Source organism: Halichoeres trimaculatus, unplaced genomic scaffold (assembly GCF_033239565.1).
Source record: "Halichoeres trimaculatus isolate MK-OKI-2021-1 unplaced genomic scaffold, fHalTri1.1 fHalTri1_scaffold_14, whole genome shotgun sequence".
In the NCBI taxonomy this organism is placed as follows: domain Eukaryota; kingdom Metazoa; phylum Chordata; class Actinopteri; order Labriformes; family Labridae; genus Halichoeres; species Halichoeres trimaculatus.
Window position 1 is genome coordinate 20301671 of NW_027437192.1, and position 20347 is coordinate 20322017.

A 20347-nucleotide genomic window follows, 5' to 3' on the forward strand; every position below is an offset into this window, starting at 1 on the left:
AAAAGCACAAGGTTTCATTCATGGGACGGAGCTTTACAATAAACCACAGAAACTTACAGCTGCAAATCAAGCATGGAAATTTTGACCGCAATTATGTTTAGGATTAAACTAGATTTCCATCATTTGAAGAATATACTCGCAGGAAATTTATGGATTCATCTGGCACTTATCATTTCGAAACACTTTCCCTGTCAACACAGAACAGTGAGTTATAATCAGCTGTTTTATGTTTAACAGTTTGGAATAATTTAATACATCACTGATTAAAGCACTCTGTGAAATAATCTGGTTGAGTTATTCAAGGTTTATGTGCACTGGGGTGTAAATAACTGCAGCTTTGGTTTACTTGCCAACAATTCAGTTAAGTCCACACCTAAGAACAGAACAAGACTGAGCCACTTCACATTAACAGAACGACTTCATTCTGCTATTCCTTTCAGAAAGTGTCAAAAAGTTTCTCTGTGGTTTTATGTCAGATGGTAAAAGGAAGAAGGAGGAAAAATTAAGGTTGGTTTTCTGATAACACATTCCAATTTCAACTGCAGACTTACGATAAGAGGAATGAGGAAGATGAGACGCAGCATTTTGGGGAAAAGGAAGTTTTGTTTGATAAAAAAATTGGGGAAGACAGTCAGATAATCTGATAATCCACTGCTGGGATTCAGACACAGGGAGATATGTTTGGTAGCAAACCACTAATTGAAACCAGGCCTCACCTTGGGTGAGATGGAAGCCTGCCATGGAGGATGAAACGAGCATATGTTACTGTTGCTGAAGCCAACTTCAGGTAACACAATGTACATTTTCAATATGACTTTTAGGAACGGCGTGAAAAATGTAGCATAGCTGACACTCAACTATTACAGCCAGCGTTTGGCGTTATAGTTCTACAATAACTATGTGAAGAAATTACTTCATGTGCCCTGAGAGGCAAATTTTCTCATGCTTCAAAACAGATAAAATCTAAACTCTAGCCCCGAATTAAGAAACACTTCAGGCTTCTGTTTTAAAACAATGACTTGTTTTAAACTGAAAAACCTCAGTTTCCCATTAGCACTACAGTCAGAGACATCATCCTGAGAATCAGTGACGAATACCAAAGAGCTGAATGTTCCTCCTGTGAATAACCCGAGTCATCACGTCATAGGCAGAGCCAGTTTCACAACAAGCATTAATAGTCAAGTTCTGACTGATTAATTATGTAAGAGTGATTAACAACTGATACATCATAGAAAAAAACAGTTCCTATGTATGAAGGATTTCCTAATCGACATAGGCCAGGAGGCACATTAAGGATGGAAAAAGTTAGATACCCAGAAAGTTGTATGAGAAAACAAACTTAAGATTTAGATCATCAAATTGTAAATGCAAAATGTTAAAGAAAAAGTTGTTACCTGGTAAAAAAATAAAGTTTTAGCTCTAAGACAGTAAAGTCAGGTTGTGGCATAGACTGTATAAAACATGGATGTAGTCTCGCTGACGTCACCCTTCTGTTTCTGAAACGGAAAATGAAGCACATCGGCTATAGCGGCCATATTTGTAGTGGCAAGGGCTTCGCGTACAGCCCGTACAGCCATAGGGTGCCTGACAGTCACGTGACCCTCAGCTGTGCCTCTTATTGGGGGAGGTCGCGATCATAATATCCTCTGAACGGACATGTTAGAAAAAAATTCACCCCCCGTACAGTGGGTGCCGATAGTAAAATTAGCGACTCAGACAGGAGACGTTTTTTGAACCAGGCTGTAAATAGAGTAATTTCTGCTTTGAAAATCGCTTTTTTTGGCTTGGTGTGTATGTGACTCCTGACAGCCTGTCTTTTAACAGTCTTCTCAAAGACCTTAAAAATTATGTTGATGTGGTGCTGACGTGCTTAAGATTTGAGCTGTTTATGGAACTTATACTACTTCATAATATGCTCCACATTCTCAATTTTAGTCACCTTAAAAAAAAAAGCATTTAAAATCAATATGGCCTTAATTTAACCATCTCATACATTTTAGATTTCATTCTTATAACAATCTTACTTCAAAATTAGAACTTTATTTTTATTATGTTGTGATTTTCTTTGTAAATTTACGGCTTGATCTGGAAATTTCCAATCAGTTTTTCTACAATGTGGCTCTGATACTGTATTCATCTCAAAAACATGGCCCACCATTATTGAAAATGTTAAGAGATTGTCATTCCCAACAACTTATAACTGCACATGTCCAAACAAGTTAGTAATTAGACCTGTTTTTAACTTTTTATGTCAATATTCCCATCTGTTATCTGACGTGTCTTAAAGTAATTGTATTTCTTTAAATGTTATGACCATTCATTTTGCATGCAATGGTGGAAATGCTGCAGTATTTTCAGGAATATTATAAATTGAGTGTTAAAAAAAACAAAAACACAACCTACTCCAGAAGACATTGAGTCATTTTTCTACTTAGAAATGGTTCAAAAATGGTTCTGCTGTACACTTTGCTAATACTGAACTAGCCAAGTAAATCAGTACAGAGCCCTTCTTTGACTCTAAGCAATTTACATCAACGACTGTTGAAATAAGATAACATGACACGTTTAGAGCTAAATTCTTATGGAGGAATTAGATACGATAAATTATAAATTAAAACAAATAAAAATTGATTATGAACAGCAAGAAAAATGGAAAAAATCCATATATGTACTGGCACCCTAAGAGAAAGTGAGGAGCCTGAGTGAGTCAAACATTACGCAGACAGGGAAAGAATGAGCTGTTTGTGTTAAAGGGCACCAATAGCAGCCACAGAAACACACGAGATGGGAAACAGTCAGACTCGTGTGTGTGTGTTGTTGCATATTCAATATGGATCATTTTTATAGGATTATGAAAATAATGCTGGATTTCCCCTAATTAAATGTTGGACCATACTAAGCTGAAATCAAATATATAACTCATGAACTCTGACATCCTGATCAGCTGATTAAAGATTTCTACAGCTGAAAGGAGCTCTGGGTGTTATTGTCAGCATAAAGTTCTTGAGGAAAGCTAACGAACACTTGGTCTGGCCTTGTATTTCCTACAAAATGACAATCTGAGCGAGATAATATTGTTTATCAGAGAGCAGATGTGTTCTTGTAAAGACCACAGTTGCCTGTCCTGACACAAATTTTGGCTTAACATGATTACACTGTTGCTATTGCAGCCCACAAAGCAGACAGCCAAGCAGCCCTGAGCATCATCCGCAGCGGTAAGAGCAGAGCCATCACAACACAGACAGTTGCATAATCACCGGAGCTCAAAATCTGGAGGAGCGGATGCTCAGCCTCCTCCAATCTGCGGCCTCACTAACAGAGTTCACAGTGGGACGGAGCCTGATGATGCACATTTGTCTCTTCTGGTCAGATAATGTCGAGTTTGCATTCATCTGTGAGGTCAGCTGAAAACAGCTGAGGATAGAGGAATGTCCCTCTGGATTAAACTGCTATCGCTGATCAGTGACATCATGAGTCATTGTGTCATGCTGACAGGACGAGCAAAGCAAAGAACTACAGAATTTGAAAAACCAACATATTTAGATATAACTCAAAACTTGATAACTCTACAAAGGAGAGAGCAAACCCTTCACGACAAATGAGCAACACAACGCTTTCTGGCAAATGCTCAAAAACACCCTGACAATACACGTGATGACTTCATAAATCTGACATAGTGAGGTGAAAACTCAATACATCTCTCAGGCCTGGCACGACCAGAGGAAAAGAAAGGGATATAATTAGACTGCACTGACTCAAATAGCTCAAACTGCTCAATAAAGTGTATTCTGGTGGTTTTATGTTCGCTGTGAATATCCCTGTGTCAGCAGAAAGTAGGCCTGAGGGTTTGATATGAGCTGCTGTGGTGCTTTGAAGTGAAGCTGTTATGTCACAAAAGTCAATCGATTGATTGGGATAAAAGCAGGATGTGACAACGAGGTCAGTGGAACATGGACGCAGGGATCAAACAGAGGGCCATTCGATCACCACTGGGGATTCAACTTTACGTTGGATCAGCCAACAAGCATGGGGATGACTGAGAGTAAAAATGTAAACACTAATATCAACATCAAATCTATAACTTCTGTTAGAGAAAGCCTCTGCCTTTCAGGATGTCAGTTCTGATGTAACAGCTGACAGCCAAAGACGTGGTCTTTGTAGAGACAGAGCTCATAGCCTGCAGTGACTGGTATGAGGGTGAGTGGATGGGGGAGGACGCTTCACATGCAGACACATGCGGCCCCTGTTCAACCAGCTGCAGAGTGGAAGCCGCTACACGCCATTTACATGCAAAAGTATGCACAACTGTACTGAGTGTAAAACAAACAGGCTAAACCAACAAGCCTGCAAACATCTCAAGTTTTGCTTTCAAACACAGGAAAAGGTGAGTGTGACATACTTGAAGGATGATCACTCTTTATGTTTTTAGAGGATAAGATCTCACTCACCCACTACAGTTTGCTCGTTGATGAAACCCAATCTATTAGGATCCATTTCAAAGTCAACAGCTTTACTACATGTGTGACATTGGATAACTCAATGTTTTGGCTCAAACTTTGTATTAAGGGACCTGAGTAAACCTGGCAACCTGAAGACCTCTAATAGGATACTACCTGTAATCTAACCTTAATCTTTACCTCAGGATAAACTGGGTTAAGCCTGTCTTGAAGGCTACAACAGGAGGTGCACGTCTCGCATAAAGTCCTAAACATTTAGTATCGTGACGCCAACAATGGAGCTTGAACTCATGACCAGCTGTGATCACAATAAATAGCAAAGTGCTTCCTTGTTAGGTACTGTTGACGATTACCCTCACACAGACTGTCTGGTGTATAAAGGTCTTGGTCTGGTGTTAACAGGAAAGTAAAAATTCGCAGGAATAGGAAATATCAAAGAATAATAATCTAAACTGAATTGGCACCATAAAAATCATAAAGGAATCAAATCAGGAGAAAAATATATTGTCCCAGCCCTAATTTAGAGGGTTTGATGTTCCTTGTGCAGCATCTAGCAGGCTAACGTTTTTTATTTAGCGTTGAGGCTGATAGTAATTTATTTTCTAGATTTATTTATTCACAACAATCCTGAATCTACAACAAAAAAGCCAAAATGTTTCACGCAGCCTCCCAAAACACAACCCCATAAAAATAAGCTCCTTAAATAAAATGTAGCACTTCATTTATTTGCACTGCAGAACTCTGTGTCTGTCACCAGGTTGTTACAGTAGCTCTAAAATAATCAAATGCAACTTGGTTATGTTTAAAAATGCATTGTACATTTACAGTTCATGTGATCTAAAGAAATGATTTTTCTGTATTTCAATACTGAATGTCTTGAGTTTGAAAAAAATAATACATGTCTTATTTATGGTAAAATCAAATGTTTTTCGTCTTGTTTTATGTGTGTTTCTTAAACAAATAAGACCGTCACAATAAGAGTAATATATAAATTCCAGTACAGGATAGACTTAGCTTTCTTTACAGTGAAAAAAACAAACAAACTGTGATTATCGGTATCGGTATCGGCCAAAAGGGGTTTCGATATATCGGCATATCGGATATCGGCAAAAATCCAATATTGTGCATCCCTAAGGCTGACGTTTTTTATTTAGCGTTGAGGCTGATAGTAATTTATTTTCTAGCTTTATTTATTCATAACAATCCTGAATCTACAACGAAAAAGCCAAAATGTTTCACGCAGCCTCCCAAAACACAACACCATACCAAGCATTATTTTTGTTTGTTTTTCAGCAAAGGCAACAATAAAACTGACTGGAAAAACAAGAAAACAACTCTATTAGATATGTGTTTAAGCGTTCAATCAATGTCACTGAAAATATTCACACTTCTTGAAATATTTGTCCCACAGCTTTAGTGACGTGGTAGATTTAAGGGATTGTTACCCTAAGTTGTTGAAATAATCATTGTGTAAGATGTCGCGCATTTCCAAAACAACCAGCAGGGCCCTTACACCTTGTTTGTAGCAAAAGGGTGTGAGCCGCTCACAGATGGACCATGGGATTTCATCATACGATTTCATCCATGCTCTGTCAGCTGAGGTGGAGGAATTCTATTTCCCTCTAAGCCATGCATAAAAACACACAGACTGTGCATGCCTGTGGTCACATGGGCGATGAGGCAAACATGAAAGACCATCAGACTGCTCAGAGTTGACAGAGGAATCTCTGTGGGATTACTGTATGTACACATAATGCCGCTCCAGCAGAGACTTCTCCTCCCAGTATTATTCACTGAACCATGCTCGACCAAACATCCACTGACCACATGTCTTCTTCACGTGGCTTGATGAGAACGTCTGGGTGTATAATACTTCAGGAAGTAATGCATTTATGAATCAAAAGGCAGGAAGAACACAGATGTGCCCTGTTTTAAGTGCCCTTCTTTCAGCGTTAGAGTGCAGCATGCACAATGAGTAGAGAATAAAGTAAAGAGCACTGCTTGTGCAGCGCTCACTCCCACTCAGTCATGGTTAGAGCATCACAGGTCAGGGCTCAATCTCTGCAACAAACAACTGCAAGGATGCATGCTGATAAATTAGTAGGCATAACAAGTAATATCTTTAATGTGTGCAGCATTTTGTGGAGGTGCTAGATCCTTTTTTATGAGGGGGTAATCTTATCTTCTATTTTACTGTGACAGAAAACCAAACATCTACCAGTTTCGGAGAAAAAAATTAGCCAGAGGAACAAGAAAATTGCATCAATTGTCACCATCATGGAAAATTATTCTTCTGTAGGAAATGTTTTCCCAACACCGCAGATGTAACTAGTCAATCAAAATCACCTTTTCAGCAGCAGATACTAATACCAACAATTAGAAAGCATGTCAACCATTGGCTGATATATAATGCCAGTATAATGATGTTGATTTTTGTAGTTGACAAAAACAAACAATCAAACAGTTAGGTTCATTATTACATGTACAGTACAGTCTAATCTGGTTATCCTGACCAGTAACTTGTTTTAGATGGACAAATTTTAATGAGTTCATAGAGTAGAAAATACACTAGGCTATGCTACAGATTTTAGAACATAATGTATTTAGACCAGAAACAATATCAAACTACATTATTATTCTATAACTATTCATTATTATGGAATTTATATCAAACAGCAGCCACAAACTATTTTAGATCTGGTATGCTAACATTTAGGATGGTAAAACATTATCATTTCGCAAAGGACAACAATTTCAGGATTTTTAAGCAGAAATAAGAATAAGTGCAAGCATTGCTCAAAAGCAGCCACACTGATAAAGCTGCCTACAATATCTGCAAACATAACGGGCCACTCCCAAATCTACCCCTATCAGCTTGCTGTTTGTCGGAAGGGCCGAACGATTAAAAAAAAATCAGCCTATTTTCGGTGAAACAAATACTTCTACATATTGACAGCACATGCCTACTAGTGCAGTTCTGGCTTTTTTACAGTGCAACGGATAGGAAGCTGTGAACACTGATCAACAACTAGGGATTACCCGCCATATCTTTTTTTTTTTTACTTCCAATCCGATCCAATTTTTTCAAGATATGTTTGCAGATACCGATCCAGTACCAATGCACTTTTTCACTATTGTTGGGAGAAGTAGGTCCACACAGCGGACATGTCTGCAATGTGGTTTACAGCAGCCGTAAAGCGTGACAGTGCTGAAAACAAGTGAAAACTGGATCGCTCCTGATCACGTCACGAAACTCGATGCTATCCGATCCTCCAAAAATAGCCTTGTCTGGGCAATCAGTATATCGGATCTGGACAGCCCTATCAACAACTGAGGAGTCAAAAAGTCAGAGTTACCAAATAAGCCCTTCATAAAAAAATAGCATACTTTTTTTTCAAAGCAAAAGTTGAACCTCTGGACTCTGGACTATTTTATATAACTTGACATGAAATGAGGAATGAAAGTCTGATGTGAAACTCACCTCTAATGACGTAGGGGCTGATCTGTATTTATCTGTAATGACAGGAGAGAAAGATAGTGTAATTAGCACTCATAAATACTGTACGTATCTTTTCACTTTACATGTGATTATTCGAAACGAGCAATCATCGAGGCAGCACACCCTGTGCATTATTCATGTGTGTATTGTTCACTTAGGAAAGACATATTTAAAGTGCACAGACAGTCATCACACCTCACAGTGTTACAGGGCATCAAATATTAAATCTGAGACTGGAGAGGAGTGTAAAGGCAGGAGGAGACGAGAAGTACAATTGCTTGGCTGTACTGAAGAGGACTGTGAAACTAGCGAGTGAATAAATCATTATGTTTTCTCTGCAGTCGCTTCATGTTCCTTAGGGCAAATGGAGATGTCAAAACCTGCCACTGGATATGATACGACAGATCAGACAGAGAGAAGACATCTAACCATTGCATTACTTTTCCACAAGTAGAAATAATACACATGACCTTTCCATTAATCATTGCATCAGTTGCACCAGTGTGAAAACCTGTACTTTCCTTTCCTTCTATCAGACAAAAGATAGAGCAGGCATTCAAGCTTTCACAATCTTATCTCTTGATCCACGCTTTCAAACACACCTGTACTTCTACATTTTTATTCAAGAGCTTCAAAGTTCACGGAGCACTCCTCTTTCACTCATTTTTTGTTTCAAACTGTAAACGAACAGTATTTAATTCCTCTATAAAGCTTGGTTTTTAACTTTTCACAGCGTATCATTACATTGTGGTTGTAGGCTATCTTAAGGTGGCTGCCAAGAAGAATGCTGCCAGGGTTGAAAGTACAAACAGTGATAGACAGTAGATACTTTGGACCGATATTTCATCACTGTGCCCGCTAATGTAATAGATAAGGCAGTTCCAATCTATCAATAAAAGAAATGATGAGGTAATGTTCAATTTATCAGGAACACACTGATTGTTTATACTGAAGGGAGACATTCACATGAAATTCTTGTTTATGAGCTCAGCTCCGTGCAGGTCACTACCGCTACCACACGAGTAAAGAAAATAAAGTCATCCAGCAGCACTTGTCTCTGAGAAACACTGGCTCCTCTGTTTGTCCCCGCAGAGGAGAGACGGCTTGGCCAGGGCCCTTGTTTTTCTCCTTGGGTAAGTTAAGTCACAGAGCAGACATATTTGGAGCAGTGTGCAGAGTCACCCGGACAAACCTATTCACAGAAATGTCAACCCCTGTCTTTCACAAGTGTTATTCTGAACCCATTACTGGCCTTTACAAAAAAAACAAAAAAAACACTGATACAGAAAAGACATGCTCTTATTCAAACCCATTCAATGACATAATTAATTAGGATAAGCTAATGACAAGCCAGAAAAAGCTGGGCACTCTTCTTTAGAGAGAAGCTTGAAGTGCTTTTCTTATTATTTTATTATTCTTTTCTTAGGTGTATTTTCTACATTTTTATATATGCGTAGATTATGTATATTCTAAGACGACAAATACTTTACTAGAGAACCTGCTGAACATTTATTTGTATGTCTTAAAAACTCAACAAAAAGTTGTGGAATAAAATAGAAAAAAAAATCAAGTTTTAGATGTAGAACAAACACCAAAGCACATCAGAGGAAACAGTTTGAATTATGTTTTGTCTAGAGTTTGTGATTTTAAAAAAGGCATTTCAACCTTTTTTCTAAATAAGTACCTAGCTTCTTTCTACCTTTTTTGTCTTTTTTTTTAAAGATTTGCTCATATTCTCCCAACTCTGAGCAACAGGATTTTTACTAAACTTAAAACAAAAGCAAGGTTTTTGGTAAATTATTTTGTTGTTGTAATAAAGCTTCTCGACAATAAGCTTTACCCCATTTGAGAGCCTGTCTAACTTTTAAATGGTGCCTCATTTGTAAGGAACATGGATTTGTGGGACGAGTGGCAGAGCCGAGTATGTGGGTTGAAAAAATGCCAAATCTTCTCTGCCAATGCTAAACAGTTCATTCTACTGTTGCCACCCACTCTTGTTTTGAGCGTCTGGTACCCCGGGGTGCTGCCAATCAAATTAGGTGCTGGACTTGAGGAATCTCTGATTATGGGCGAAGTGTTTAGTTGGTGTCTGCCACATTGGACTAAACTGGACAGGACCTGTGCAGTAGAGCGACGTTTAACTGGTGTTTCTGTGCTAAGCTTTCCATAGAACTTCAAAAAGTACGCTGATATTTTTTCTACAGACTGAAAGGTGAAGTTTTGAATCTTAAATACAGGCTGTTCTATGTTGATTGTGCACACATTTGGCAGTTCTGAGGCATATAAATTAATCTTTGATTATTTATGATAATCATGTTTTCAAGCAGTTTTAGTGTGGAATGACTTCTGTGCAGCTGTGCAACACTTGCTGACAGCAAGGTTTTAATAGTTAACTAAAACGAAACTAAAAACGAAAACTAAAATTTAAAATACATTGCAGTTAACTAAAACTTATAAAAACTAGAAAAGAAAACAAAAACGATAAGTAAACTAAAACTGTATCTTGTGTTCACAAAACTAACTGAAACTAACTAAAATGATAGACAAAATTCCCTTAGTTATAGTTTTTGACAGTATTAATAGCCTTTGGGATTTAAATTAATCCGACACATTTTCCCAACCAATTTTACGACAGTTTTCGGCAGTTGTCAGTGCCGCACAGCACCATCATAGCAGCGTATAGTGACATGCTTGTTTACTGCACTGACTGGCTGTGCGCTGTGCTGCGACGAAACGTAGTGGAGCAATGAATCAGAGCATCTGTAACAGTTTAATTGTTACAGAGTCCAAGTTTTTATTTATTGAAGCTCATATTATATTGTTTTTTTATTTTATGGTTATATTACTTTTATGTAATTTATGTCAAAATTATTTTATATAATTTATGTTTATACTAAGTTTATATTATTTTCTTGTGTTTAAGGCAGCAGCAACAGTTCAGTATCAGCATTGACTGAGCAGTGAGCACTATGTTGGACTTGAAAATAAACAGTATGACAAAATATTTACTCTGACCTTTTTGAATCCTGCACCTGGTTAATAAGGTATGAAAAAACTAAAACTAAACTAAAACTAAGCCTTGTTGCAAAAATCAAAACTAAATAAAAACTAGAATGCCTACTATAAAACTAATTAAAACTAAACTGTAATGGAAAATAAAATGTCAAAACTAACTAAAACTAAACTATAATGACAAATACAAAACTATTATAACCTTGGCTGACAGTGATGAGAGTACTCCAACAATATGACAACTTCTACATCACCTTGACAGCACTGATTCCTGCATTATACAGCCACTTTAACAAACATTGGATTCAATATAAACACAGGTGCATATCTCTAGAGGACTAAATTAATTTATTAACAGCCTCAGTTAAAATACTGCATGCACCAAATTTCCCTGTGCTGCACCGGAGGCATGAATCATTGAAGTTCTTGGGGTAAACAAGTGTCTCATCCTAATGCAGCATCCCTCCTCTAAACAACATGCAGAGTGTGTAAATACTTAGTTTCTCAAGCTGCACTAGAACCGACCTGACAGCAGCAGGGAAGCAGCGTGCAGCTTGAATCAATTCAGCCGAAAATAACATCTTGCTGCTTATTAGCCTGATTCTCTTTTCTGAGGATCCCTAAAACATGCAGCTCCTTGTTGTTTGCTACATGTTTTTTGCTTGCAGAATACAGAAACAGGTTACGATAATAAGAAAAGTCTTAAAAGAAGCAGTAAAAGGAGCGTGCCACCAGCTTCGTGTTGGGGATGTGGGTGCTGGCCAAATGATGCATCTTGCCACTGACTCATGTGCAGGCTACATGCATGAATCGAGAAAGCACTGATTTTCTGCTGCTTGGGTCGAAGTTCTTGGAGTAGCTGCGGAGCTGCCGAGCTTAATAATAAGCCTCACGTCTCTCTCATCGCCACGCCTAATGAGAAGAATCAGGACAGGCCAAGCTGTCCCCAAAATACCTCCGCCAGTAGCCAAAGGAGCTGCAAAGGACTCTTCCCATAATCTCCACACTCATCTGCACACAGACTCCTAAAGTCTGAGCTTCCAATCATCATGTTTGTTCTATTTTTGACAGTGCCAAGGCTGATAGCAGCACCACTGGCTGAATGTGTTTATTCTGAGAGTGTAATTTCCCACACACAGCAAACACAGCTGCTTGGTTAAATATGCTGTGATGAAGGAGAGGAGGATTAAATAGAGGGAGAGGAATCGATCAGGGGGGAAGGGGTAAAACTGGGGGGAGGGAATCAAAAAAATGTTGGATAATAAGTTCCCAAGAGAGAGAAGGCCTAACCTTATTGCCTGGGGCTGTTCTGACAGCCGCACCTCCTCCTCCCACACCCCGCCTCACCTCTCACATATTAATGGAATGCAGTTTAAAGGCTTTGAGACACCGTACACACTGAAAACACCCAGACAGGTGTACTTAATGAGGACTTGCTGGGAGCTCTTTTGAATAAAAAAAATACTTTTGTTGAATGAATCTGAGGTTTGGATGACCACTTCTCACGACTTGACATTTTTATAGTGTTGACATTATTTTTAAAGTAGAAGCCACGTGAACCTTAAGTTTGAGACAAATGGTTTTTTTTCTCAAGTAGCTGGTTGCTTTGAACTTGTTTGAAAGTGTGAAATGACTCTTTTTCATCTCAAAAGACAGCATTTATTATGTTGGCCTTTGTTTACATTTTTTAATTCAGGGAGGCTTGAAAAAAAGGTAAATATAAGAAAACCACATTAAATTGTGTATCTTATGCATCACCCTTCAGTGGAACTGGTTTATCCTGCCCATGTGGAGGCAAGTCTGCACTATTCTTAATGACACGTGTTTCCATCCCCCAGGTGCCCGCATATTAATATGTGCCTTCACTTCAATGCAACAAAACGCACATTTTGGGCTGAGTCATCTGAGTTGTTATGCACGGTAGCTCTGGTACTGGCTCTAATGCCTTGCCCTGGAGTGGACCCAAGGTGCTCTGCAGTTTGAATGCATCACATGGTTCATTGTTTACTGTGGCGAGTTGACCGCCGCACGAGCATGAATGATTTCAGGTGCAAACCCCCTTAGCAGCCATTCTGCAGCAGCCCTTTTATAACACACGCGTTTATAAGGGGAGATTTAAGCCATGTTTGTGGCGTAAATATGGGATCCTGAGTGAGAACAAAGCCGTTTGTCAATACTAGACAATACAGACTGCTTAGTTTGTAATTCCCAGCGGCTAATCAGTGTTCAATGTTGTTTTTTTTATCAGAAAGCATCGTCCGCTCGTAAACAAATTCACCACATGGCTGGAAGCAGACAGTAATAACAATATGGCCTCTTTGTAGGGATGCTCCATTGGTTTGGCCTGTAAATGATGTGGAGGGGAATCATTCATGGCTGCCACTCGTTTAGCTGCGCAGTTACTCAATCAATACCCATGTCAGCGTAAAATCCCGACACATTCCTGGTCTCATGCCTTTTACCTGTGCTGTCTTCAAAGTGTAGTCTCACAGTCCCGTCTCTCCAGATCCTCACATCCCCGGGTCCCTCAATCCTCCTCGGATAAACGGCAGCCGAGGCACCGGCAGAAGACTTGGAGCCTTTTCTCCGCTGTGCCTGCGCTAGAGTTCGACAACATTGGTAGCACACGGCCCAAGCCTGCTCCTCGTTAATCGGCTGGCTGTACAGAGTCAAGATTTCTTCCAGTGAGACGTCAACGGCTCCCTCGCAGCTCTCTATGCCGTCCCCAGCGTTCATATCAGCGACGAAATCCCGCAGAATGGTCGGCGAAGTAAGCATCCCGTCGTCGGTGCCCGGTCGCTTTGCCATCTTCAATCCATTGTACTCACATTACAGAGAAGAAAAAAAGATGAAATATTCTCAGTGAAAATATTTAAGTCGCTCAGTTTCACAGTGTCAGGCGTCAACCTCTCAATCAGCTGTTTAATCTCCGGTGTGAAGTGAACGAAGAGCAGCAACGGTTTGAGGAGCAACAACGGTTCCCTGTCAGGATTCCGCGTGGTCTCAGTGCCCGCAAGTTCACTGCGCATGACAACTGGTTTTACATTTTGAGCTGCACGCGGGAACTAATAAAAAAAAAAAACGAGCATTAGAGAATATTACGGTCATTTCTGGATAAAAACGATCTTCATTTAGCAATTTCAATGTGTCAAGAAGCAAGCTTATTAAAAAGTTACTTACTCCATTAAGTTTACTCAGTTTTCTTAGTGATAACCAATAACCTCGTGTTTTCTTGAGAGCTCAACTTAGATATCTGTTTAAGATAACTGCTTATATATATATATATATATATATATATATATATATATATATATATATATATATATATATATATATATATATATATATATATATATATATATAAACAACCATGCAAAATACAAAAAAAATGTATTTAGAACAATTAAAAAGTTATTTGAGCACAGTTGGATAATTTAGTAAAGCTTTAAGATTTTTTAAATCCTATAGTATGAGCCAGGCTTAAGATAAATATTCGAGGGGAGGTACATTAATATGAAATTAAACAATTAATCCAGTAGTTTTAATGGCATAAAAAAAAGCACAACAAAAAAATAGTCAAAAACCATTTTCATTAACTCTTGGCTTTGGGCTTGGCATTTGACAAAAAGAAAAATGTATTAATCAACAAATTTTCACACTACGCACAAATCCTACAAATAACTACAAACAATTGTGAGTTAATAAATGTCTATTGATTAAAGGTTTTTTAATTCAGTTGTTGCTAATATCCAAAGAGGAATAACGTCTCACAACGCTCTTCTTTAATTTAAGAAATCAAGAAGCTGGAAATAAATTTAATTGACAGAAACGAATAAATAACTCTTGTTAAAATCCATCATAAAAGTTGGCTGGCACAAACAGACTTTCATCCTACCCAGCTCTAACACTGGACAAGCAACTGTTTTCACAAGCAGTAAACGTGAGGTCAGACTCTGCATTCACAAACGACACACTTCTGAGAGATTGCCTTTTAATTAGACTCCAGCAAAACTAACTTAAGTATCCATTAAGTGGCTTTCTGTAAGTGGTTGCTGCTGTTGCCATTAGCAATCCTCCTGAGGTCTTCAGTTTGTAAGATCCCAGCTGGTAAACAATGCCCTCTGCTGGCCATAAACCTCCCTGTCTTGGTCAACTTTGTGATCCCACACTCCTGTTTTATGCTCTGAAGAAGGCAAAATGATTTACATCACAGAGCTTGTTTTTGCTAAAGACTGGACAGAGACAAGGCTAAATCTATTTGAGATTAATACATGCAGATAAGAGTAAACAACACAAATAACATATAATGTAACAAATAAGAAGATGTAGGAGACCTACAGACAACATATTTCTTAACTTAGTAAAAAAACAAAACAACCTCAAATTAAAAACAGAAGCAGTTAAAATCAACATTAATTGTAGGCACATGCGGGTGTGTGTTTTTTTTTCATCTTGCGAAGGCTGGAAGCCGCTATCTCCAGCCCTCAAGCATCAACACGTCCAAATCTCAGCTTCTATACAGCGCTTCAGGGTCTTTGACCAGGGTTCAACAGCATAATCATTGGCTCCCACACATCAAGTTTTCATTCACAACAAAAGGAATATATTTTTACAAAGAACTGAAGCAAACTTTTCAGGAAGGCCCCACACAGACGACATTTGATGCGCAGCTTGTGATTATCATGTGCATATGAAACGGCATGTTCTAGTTTTTCATAAAATTAGCTCAACACAGTGACACATTCCCTGACTGACACCGTAACAATGGCGGAGAAAAGCATGGTGGAGAGCATGAACACTGTTTATGGCTCTTCTCTCTTGCTTCACACATGCATTTGCAATGGCACAACAAAGATGCAGCATCCAAGGGCCTTTGGATGGAGACATGGGCAGGTGCTTATGTTGTAAATCGCTGAGATTGAGAGTCACTCGCAAACTTCGTCCACATACTTTCTGCAAAGCACCGTCTCTGTTTTCTGATGACTCTGCTCACAGCTCCATCCATCCTCTTCTTCTTCACAGCATCCAGGTGTGTCTTCATCTTTCATCACACACATTTTCTGGTTCAGCATCTCCACTGCTGTTGATACTGGCGGGCTGCCCATCCTTTGACAATGCACCAGCTTCCTTTGATGCCCTCCTCTTGGAGTCTCGAGTGGTCTGCTGGGGAGAAATGTAAGGTTTTAACTGTCAAGTGCTTTTTAGAGACAGATAATGAGTCAGCTAAACCACTAGAGTCCATCCAAAAATTTAAAGTGAAGTTATAAAACAAAACAGAGTTGAGGTTGAGAATTTTGAGGCAAAATAGCTTTGAACACCAAAGTCTAAGAAATATATCAAGACATTTGGATTGAATATGATATGAGTAACAAGTACTTTTTATACCATGGATTTAGGTCAGTTTTTAAAAACACAAAGTTTTCAGATGGAATATTTCGCCAAAGTGAAACCCTCCATTTAAGTTTTCAGAGCAAAATCTTATTAATTCAGTTTTATTTCATTAGAAGTAATGAAACAGAGAGACATTTAAACTCCTTTTAATACTTGGCTAAGCCCACACAGGGCAAAAAAGTAATGATTGTTTCCACTTTCTCTCAAGTACAGTCTATAATATAATCCATGATTAATCAGAAAATTGAAAAAAAATGTGTTCAGTTCAAGTTAAGCAACCTCAATGAGATACCTTTTGTTACTTTGTTTTTAAACAGCCAAAAATGTATACAGCCTACTTTTGAATATAACAAAGAGAGGCAAAATATATCACCTTCATGCACATGCTCAATGAAGTATCTCATCCGTGCATGTATGCTCATGACAGAGTTTTTTGCACCATCATGATTCCTTGCACTTGAATGAAGCACAACCCTGCATACGTGATTTAATATAAAATGCTTTTTCTAGAGCTACTGGGGGCAGCATATCATATCTGATGATTTATTAAGAATTAAGTATTTCAAAACCCAATCTTACACAAGGCTATTTACCTTCCAAAAAGCTGACTTCCCTTTTTATAGAGGGTGAAATGTGAATTATCTGGCCTAAATGAATGATGTTCTAAAATGTTGATTTGTTACCTGCCGCTCCAGTAACAAAGGTTTCCAAAAAGAGTTGACATTAGCTGCATGAGCCCCCCTCTAAATATGATTAGCCACCGTAGGTGTGTACTACCCCCAAAAATCCTGAGCTATGATCAGCTGCTTGCCTTGCAAGAGGCAGGACCTAGATTCAGATGAACTTTTTTGACTGCACTGCTACAAGCCACTAGTAGCTTTCTTTGAATTTATTAAGCTGTGACTTTCAGTCATAACATCTGAAGCTCATCCATGAGTGCTAAACGACTGCTGTTCTTCAAGATTCTGCAAAAATATTGTAAAGCACAAACACACCAATCCAAAGAAAGCAGATTCTTCACATCAAAAACAAACATGTTCAAAGCCTGGTTCAAAAACAGTCTGGCTCTGAAGAGCTTATTGGCACACAGGTGAGCTCACAGTAGCTGTCCCCTGGAAGACGCCGAAGACCCTCCACTGTGCTCAGCATTTCCAATATGGCCCCTGTCAAAATAGGCCTCAAAACTCTTTATCAGGAACAAATGGGAGACATGATGCTACGCCTTTCTATCAGCCAGTTCATGGTATTCATATATGAAGCAGATTTTGTTTTGCTCCTCAAAGACCTGAAAGGTAGGAAGACATGTGTTGCCAATCTGTCAGGTTACTTTTGAGGTTAAAAAAAAAGACAAAAACATCTATTGGATAATTTAATGTTGGTAGTTAAAGCAGATATGATTAGTGTAGACAGAAAGAAAAATAGCTGATATTCATTCGCGTATGCACACATGCTTCACACCACCCCAGCATAGGTCAGTGCCCCAGTTGGACTGCCCCAGTCATAAAAGCCCTGTTCTTAGTAGTGTTGTCCTGTATCTGCAACTTTTATGTTGCTTTCTGGCTAGATGCTCATTAGAATGCCAGCTTCAGTGTTGCTGGGCCGATTAGGGTGAAATACAATCAGAAATGCTCAGTCAGCCTAAAATATAACGTAGGCTGCTGCAGAATGGGATGCTCTTCCAGTAAATTCTGCAGAGCAGCCTTGCGGTAAGCACTGTAACCCGATAGGTGTTGTAAGAAAGCAGGTAAGGTATGTACTATTACTTATACAAGTGCAAAAACAGAGGCTGCTGGTGTTCATCTTCAGCAGTGAGCTGTGCCCACACATGCTCCCTGAGCTACCTACATCTGTCAGGGATCTCCTGGGTCTCCTCTGGTGGTTGGAGCCAGTGGATGAGAGGGCCTGCTTCCCACACTGAGTGGCTGTGTTCACCATCCTTTTCTCCCTCAGACTGGCCTCCAGGGCTTTACCTGTGGTCGAAAGATACAAGCCTGGTTCAAACAAAAGCATAGTCTTATGCTAGCTTCCTTGAATAACAAGATAGCGTTAGCTGGAAGGTGCAAGTCTGGCGTGTCAGGGTGTTGACAGCTGTGTTTTCATTTTTAAGGAGCTTATGTTTGGAAGCAATAGGCCTAAGGTATATGCAATGAAGAGTCTTGCATTGTAAGTGAAGTCTGGCTTACTGTTGGCCACTGGCAGAGAGGTCTCTACGTCCGTATTTGTAAGCCACGTCGATTCCGTTTCTCTGGTCCAGCTCTCATGATACTTCGGCTCGATGATCGCGTCCGCCCGACTCCCTCCACAACCCATTGGGGAAAAAAGTCATCAACGGCCGGGGACACAGGCTGAACACGGCTCGGTGTGTCTCAGAGCATTTTCTCAGGTTCCCTACTGCACCTGCATTCGCGTATCCCTCTCCATCGTGTATAGGCGGAGGATGCTGCTGCTGCTGCTGCTGCTCTGCACAGACAGCAGCTAGGCACACACCGGGGCTATCTGCGTCATCCAGAGGCGAGCTGGGGACTTAAACCTGCATCAAGTCTGACCGCTGATTGGCTGGAAGAATCAAGCTACTGTCATTATAATCATTATCATCATCATCGTGATGCATGTATGCACTTACAACAATCACAACCATGATAACACCTGATTACCAAGACCACTAATAAGCTTATTCAGAAAAAGTACACAACACTATGGTGCGATAGTAGTTTGCAACATATTTTGATATTGTATGCTGTGATGAGGACACAAAAGCTACAATTGTACTATTGTGGCATTTTTTCATTATTACTACTGTTTAATCCAAATAAATGTAATTAAATCTAAATAAATTATTTTATAGAGTCTATGGTTTAACTATATGTAATATGCGTCACCAGTTATGGAAGCCCCAATTAGACAAATACCCATACCTTTAACTACCCTGTTTCCCAGTGGTAAGTTAATTTCGGTTATCTCACTTGGAATTTTAAGATAAAAGAGTTGGTTTCTTTGTGGTATCTGTGTAATTTTTTCATAATCTGGAAAACAAAACAAGGCCTGTCTCTGCATCAGGCCACTACAGACTTATTTTCGCTTGAAGCTTCTGCACCACCATGCTCCTGTTTTGGATGAACATGACAAAGTTGTATGTGTTTAAACATTTATTAACACTAATACTGTATAGAACAGTTTAGAAAAATAAAGTCATATATGATAATTTATGTAGATTTTTGTTAAAGTGAAAGCTTATTTTAAATTATCTTAAAAGGTTATGAGCTGAAAAAAAGACCTAAGTTTACTGAGATTTGAGGAAAGGGCTTTGTAATGTGTGGGCTATTTATCCATCTATTTAATAATGCCTACAAATTTTAGAAAATCCAACAATATAGGCTGATTTTGTATTAATCAATTGTAACACATCACATTTTTGCTATTATAATGTGTTCATAGACAAAAAAAAAAAAAACTAAAGGACAGGAGTCAATAAAGCATGAGTATTAAACAGTTTCTTTCACAATTAGTGCATAAGGAATGACTTAAGGGTGAATTCATGAGATCATAATGTATGCAATAAATACTATTAAATAACACCCATTGTTAATTTTTGACTATATCTCTCTTTCACAGGTCGTGCATTAGCAGTCTGTTGGAGCAGTCTTCCTGATTAACTGAAAACCTCAAATACTAGGGATGTCCCAATCCAATCACATGATCGGAATTCAGGGCCAATCATATGGTTACAATCTTGATCAGAATCAGACATTACATCCCAAACAGGGATTGGGTATTTCAAAAGAAAAGGGGAAAAATAGCAACTTAGTATTAACTACCCTTGTGTGGTGGTTCAGAGTCAGACCGTCTCATCTCAATATAGAAACCATACAGGGCATGACATCTCTTTGCTGCAGCGGCACTATTGGTTGAATGCCGTAAAGCAGAGCAGAGCATGGCAGGAGCTCAAAGCTGGGACCACGATGTATCACATTAGAAGTATCCGACCAGG

The 20347-nt window shown here is 39.0% G+C and overlaps 2 protein-coding genes across 9 annotated transcripts in view; both read right to left on the bottom strand.

The window, feature by feature from the left end:
* The window catches only part of spire1a (spire-type actin nucleation factor 1a), a 32715-nt gene extending 18731 nt beyond the window's left edge, over nt 1-13984 (bottom strand). For all 7 annotated transcript variants that reach the window (XM_074686527.1, XM_074686525.1, XM_074686526.1 and 4 more), the window contains exons 1-2: nt 13431-13984; nt 7939-7970 (exon numbers count right to left, since the gene is read on the bottom strand). In XM_074686527.1, the coding sequence (XP_074542628.1) occupies nt 7939-7970; nt 13431-13776 (378 nt within the window). In that variant the 5' untranslated portion in view covers nt 13777-13984. The remainder of the gene's footprint in view (nt 1-7938; nt 7971-13430) is intronic.
* A 634-nt stretch (nt 13985-14618) lies between these two features.
* On the bottom strand, nt 14619-18857 carry LOC141803165 (uncharacterized). 2 transcript variants are annotated; one of them, XM_074687092.1, is made up of 3 exons: nt 18543-18857; nt 18205-18329; nt 14619-16128 (listed from the first exon to the last, which is right to left on the bottom strand). In XM_074687092.1, exons 1-3 carry the CDS (start codon nt 18667-18669, stop codon nt 16006-16008), a joined length of 375 nt encoding a protein of 124 aa, XP_074543193.1. In that variant the 5' UTR covers nt 18670-18857; the 3' UTR covers nt 14619-16005. The 2 variants fall into 2 exon arrangements, with proteins under 2 accessions (XP_074543193.1, XP_074543194.1); XM_074687093.1 differs by having other exon boundaries at nt 14625-16131; nt 18543-18675.
* Between the last annotated feature and the right edge of the window lie 1490 nt (nt 18858-20347).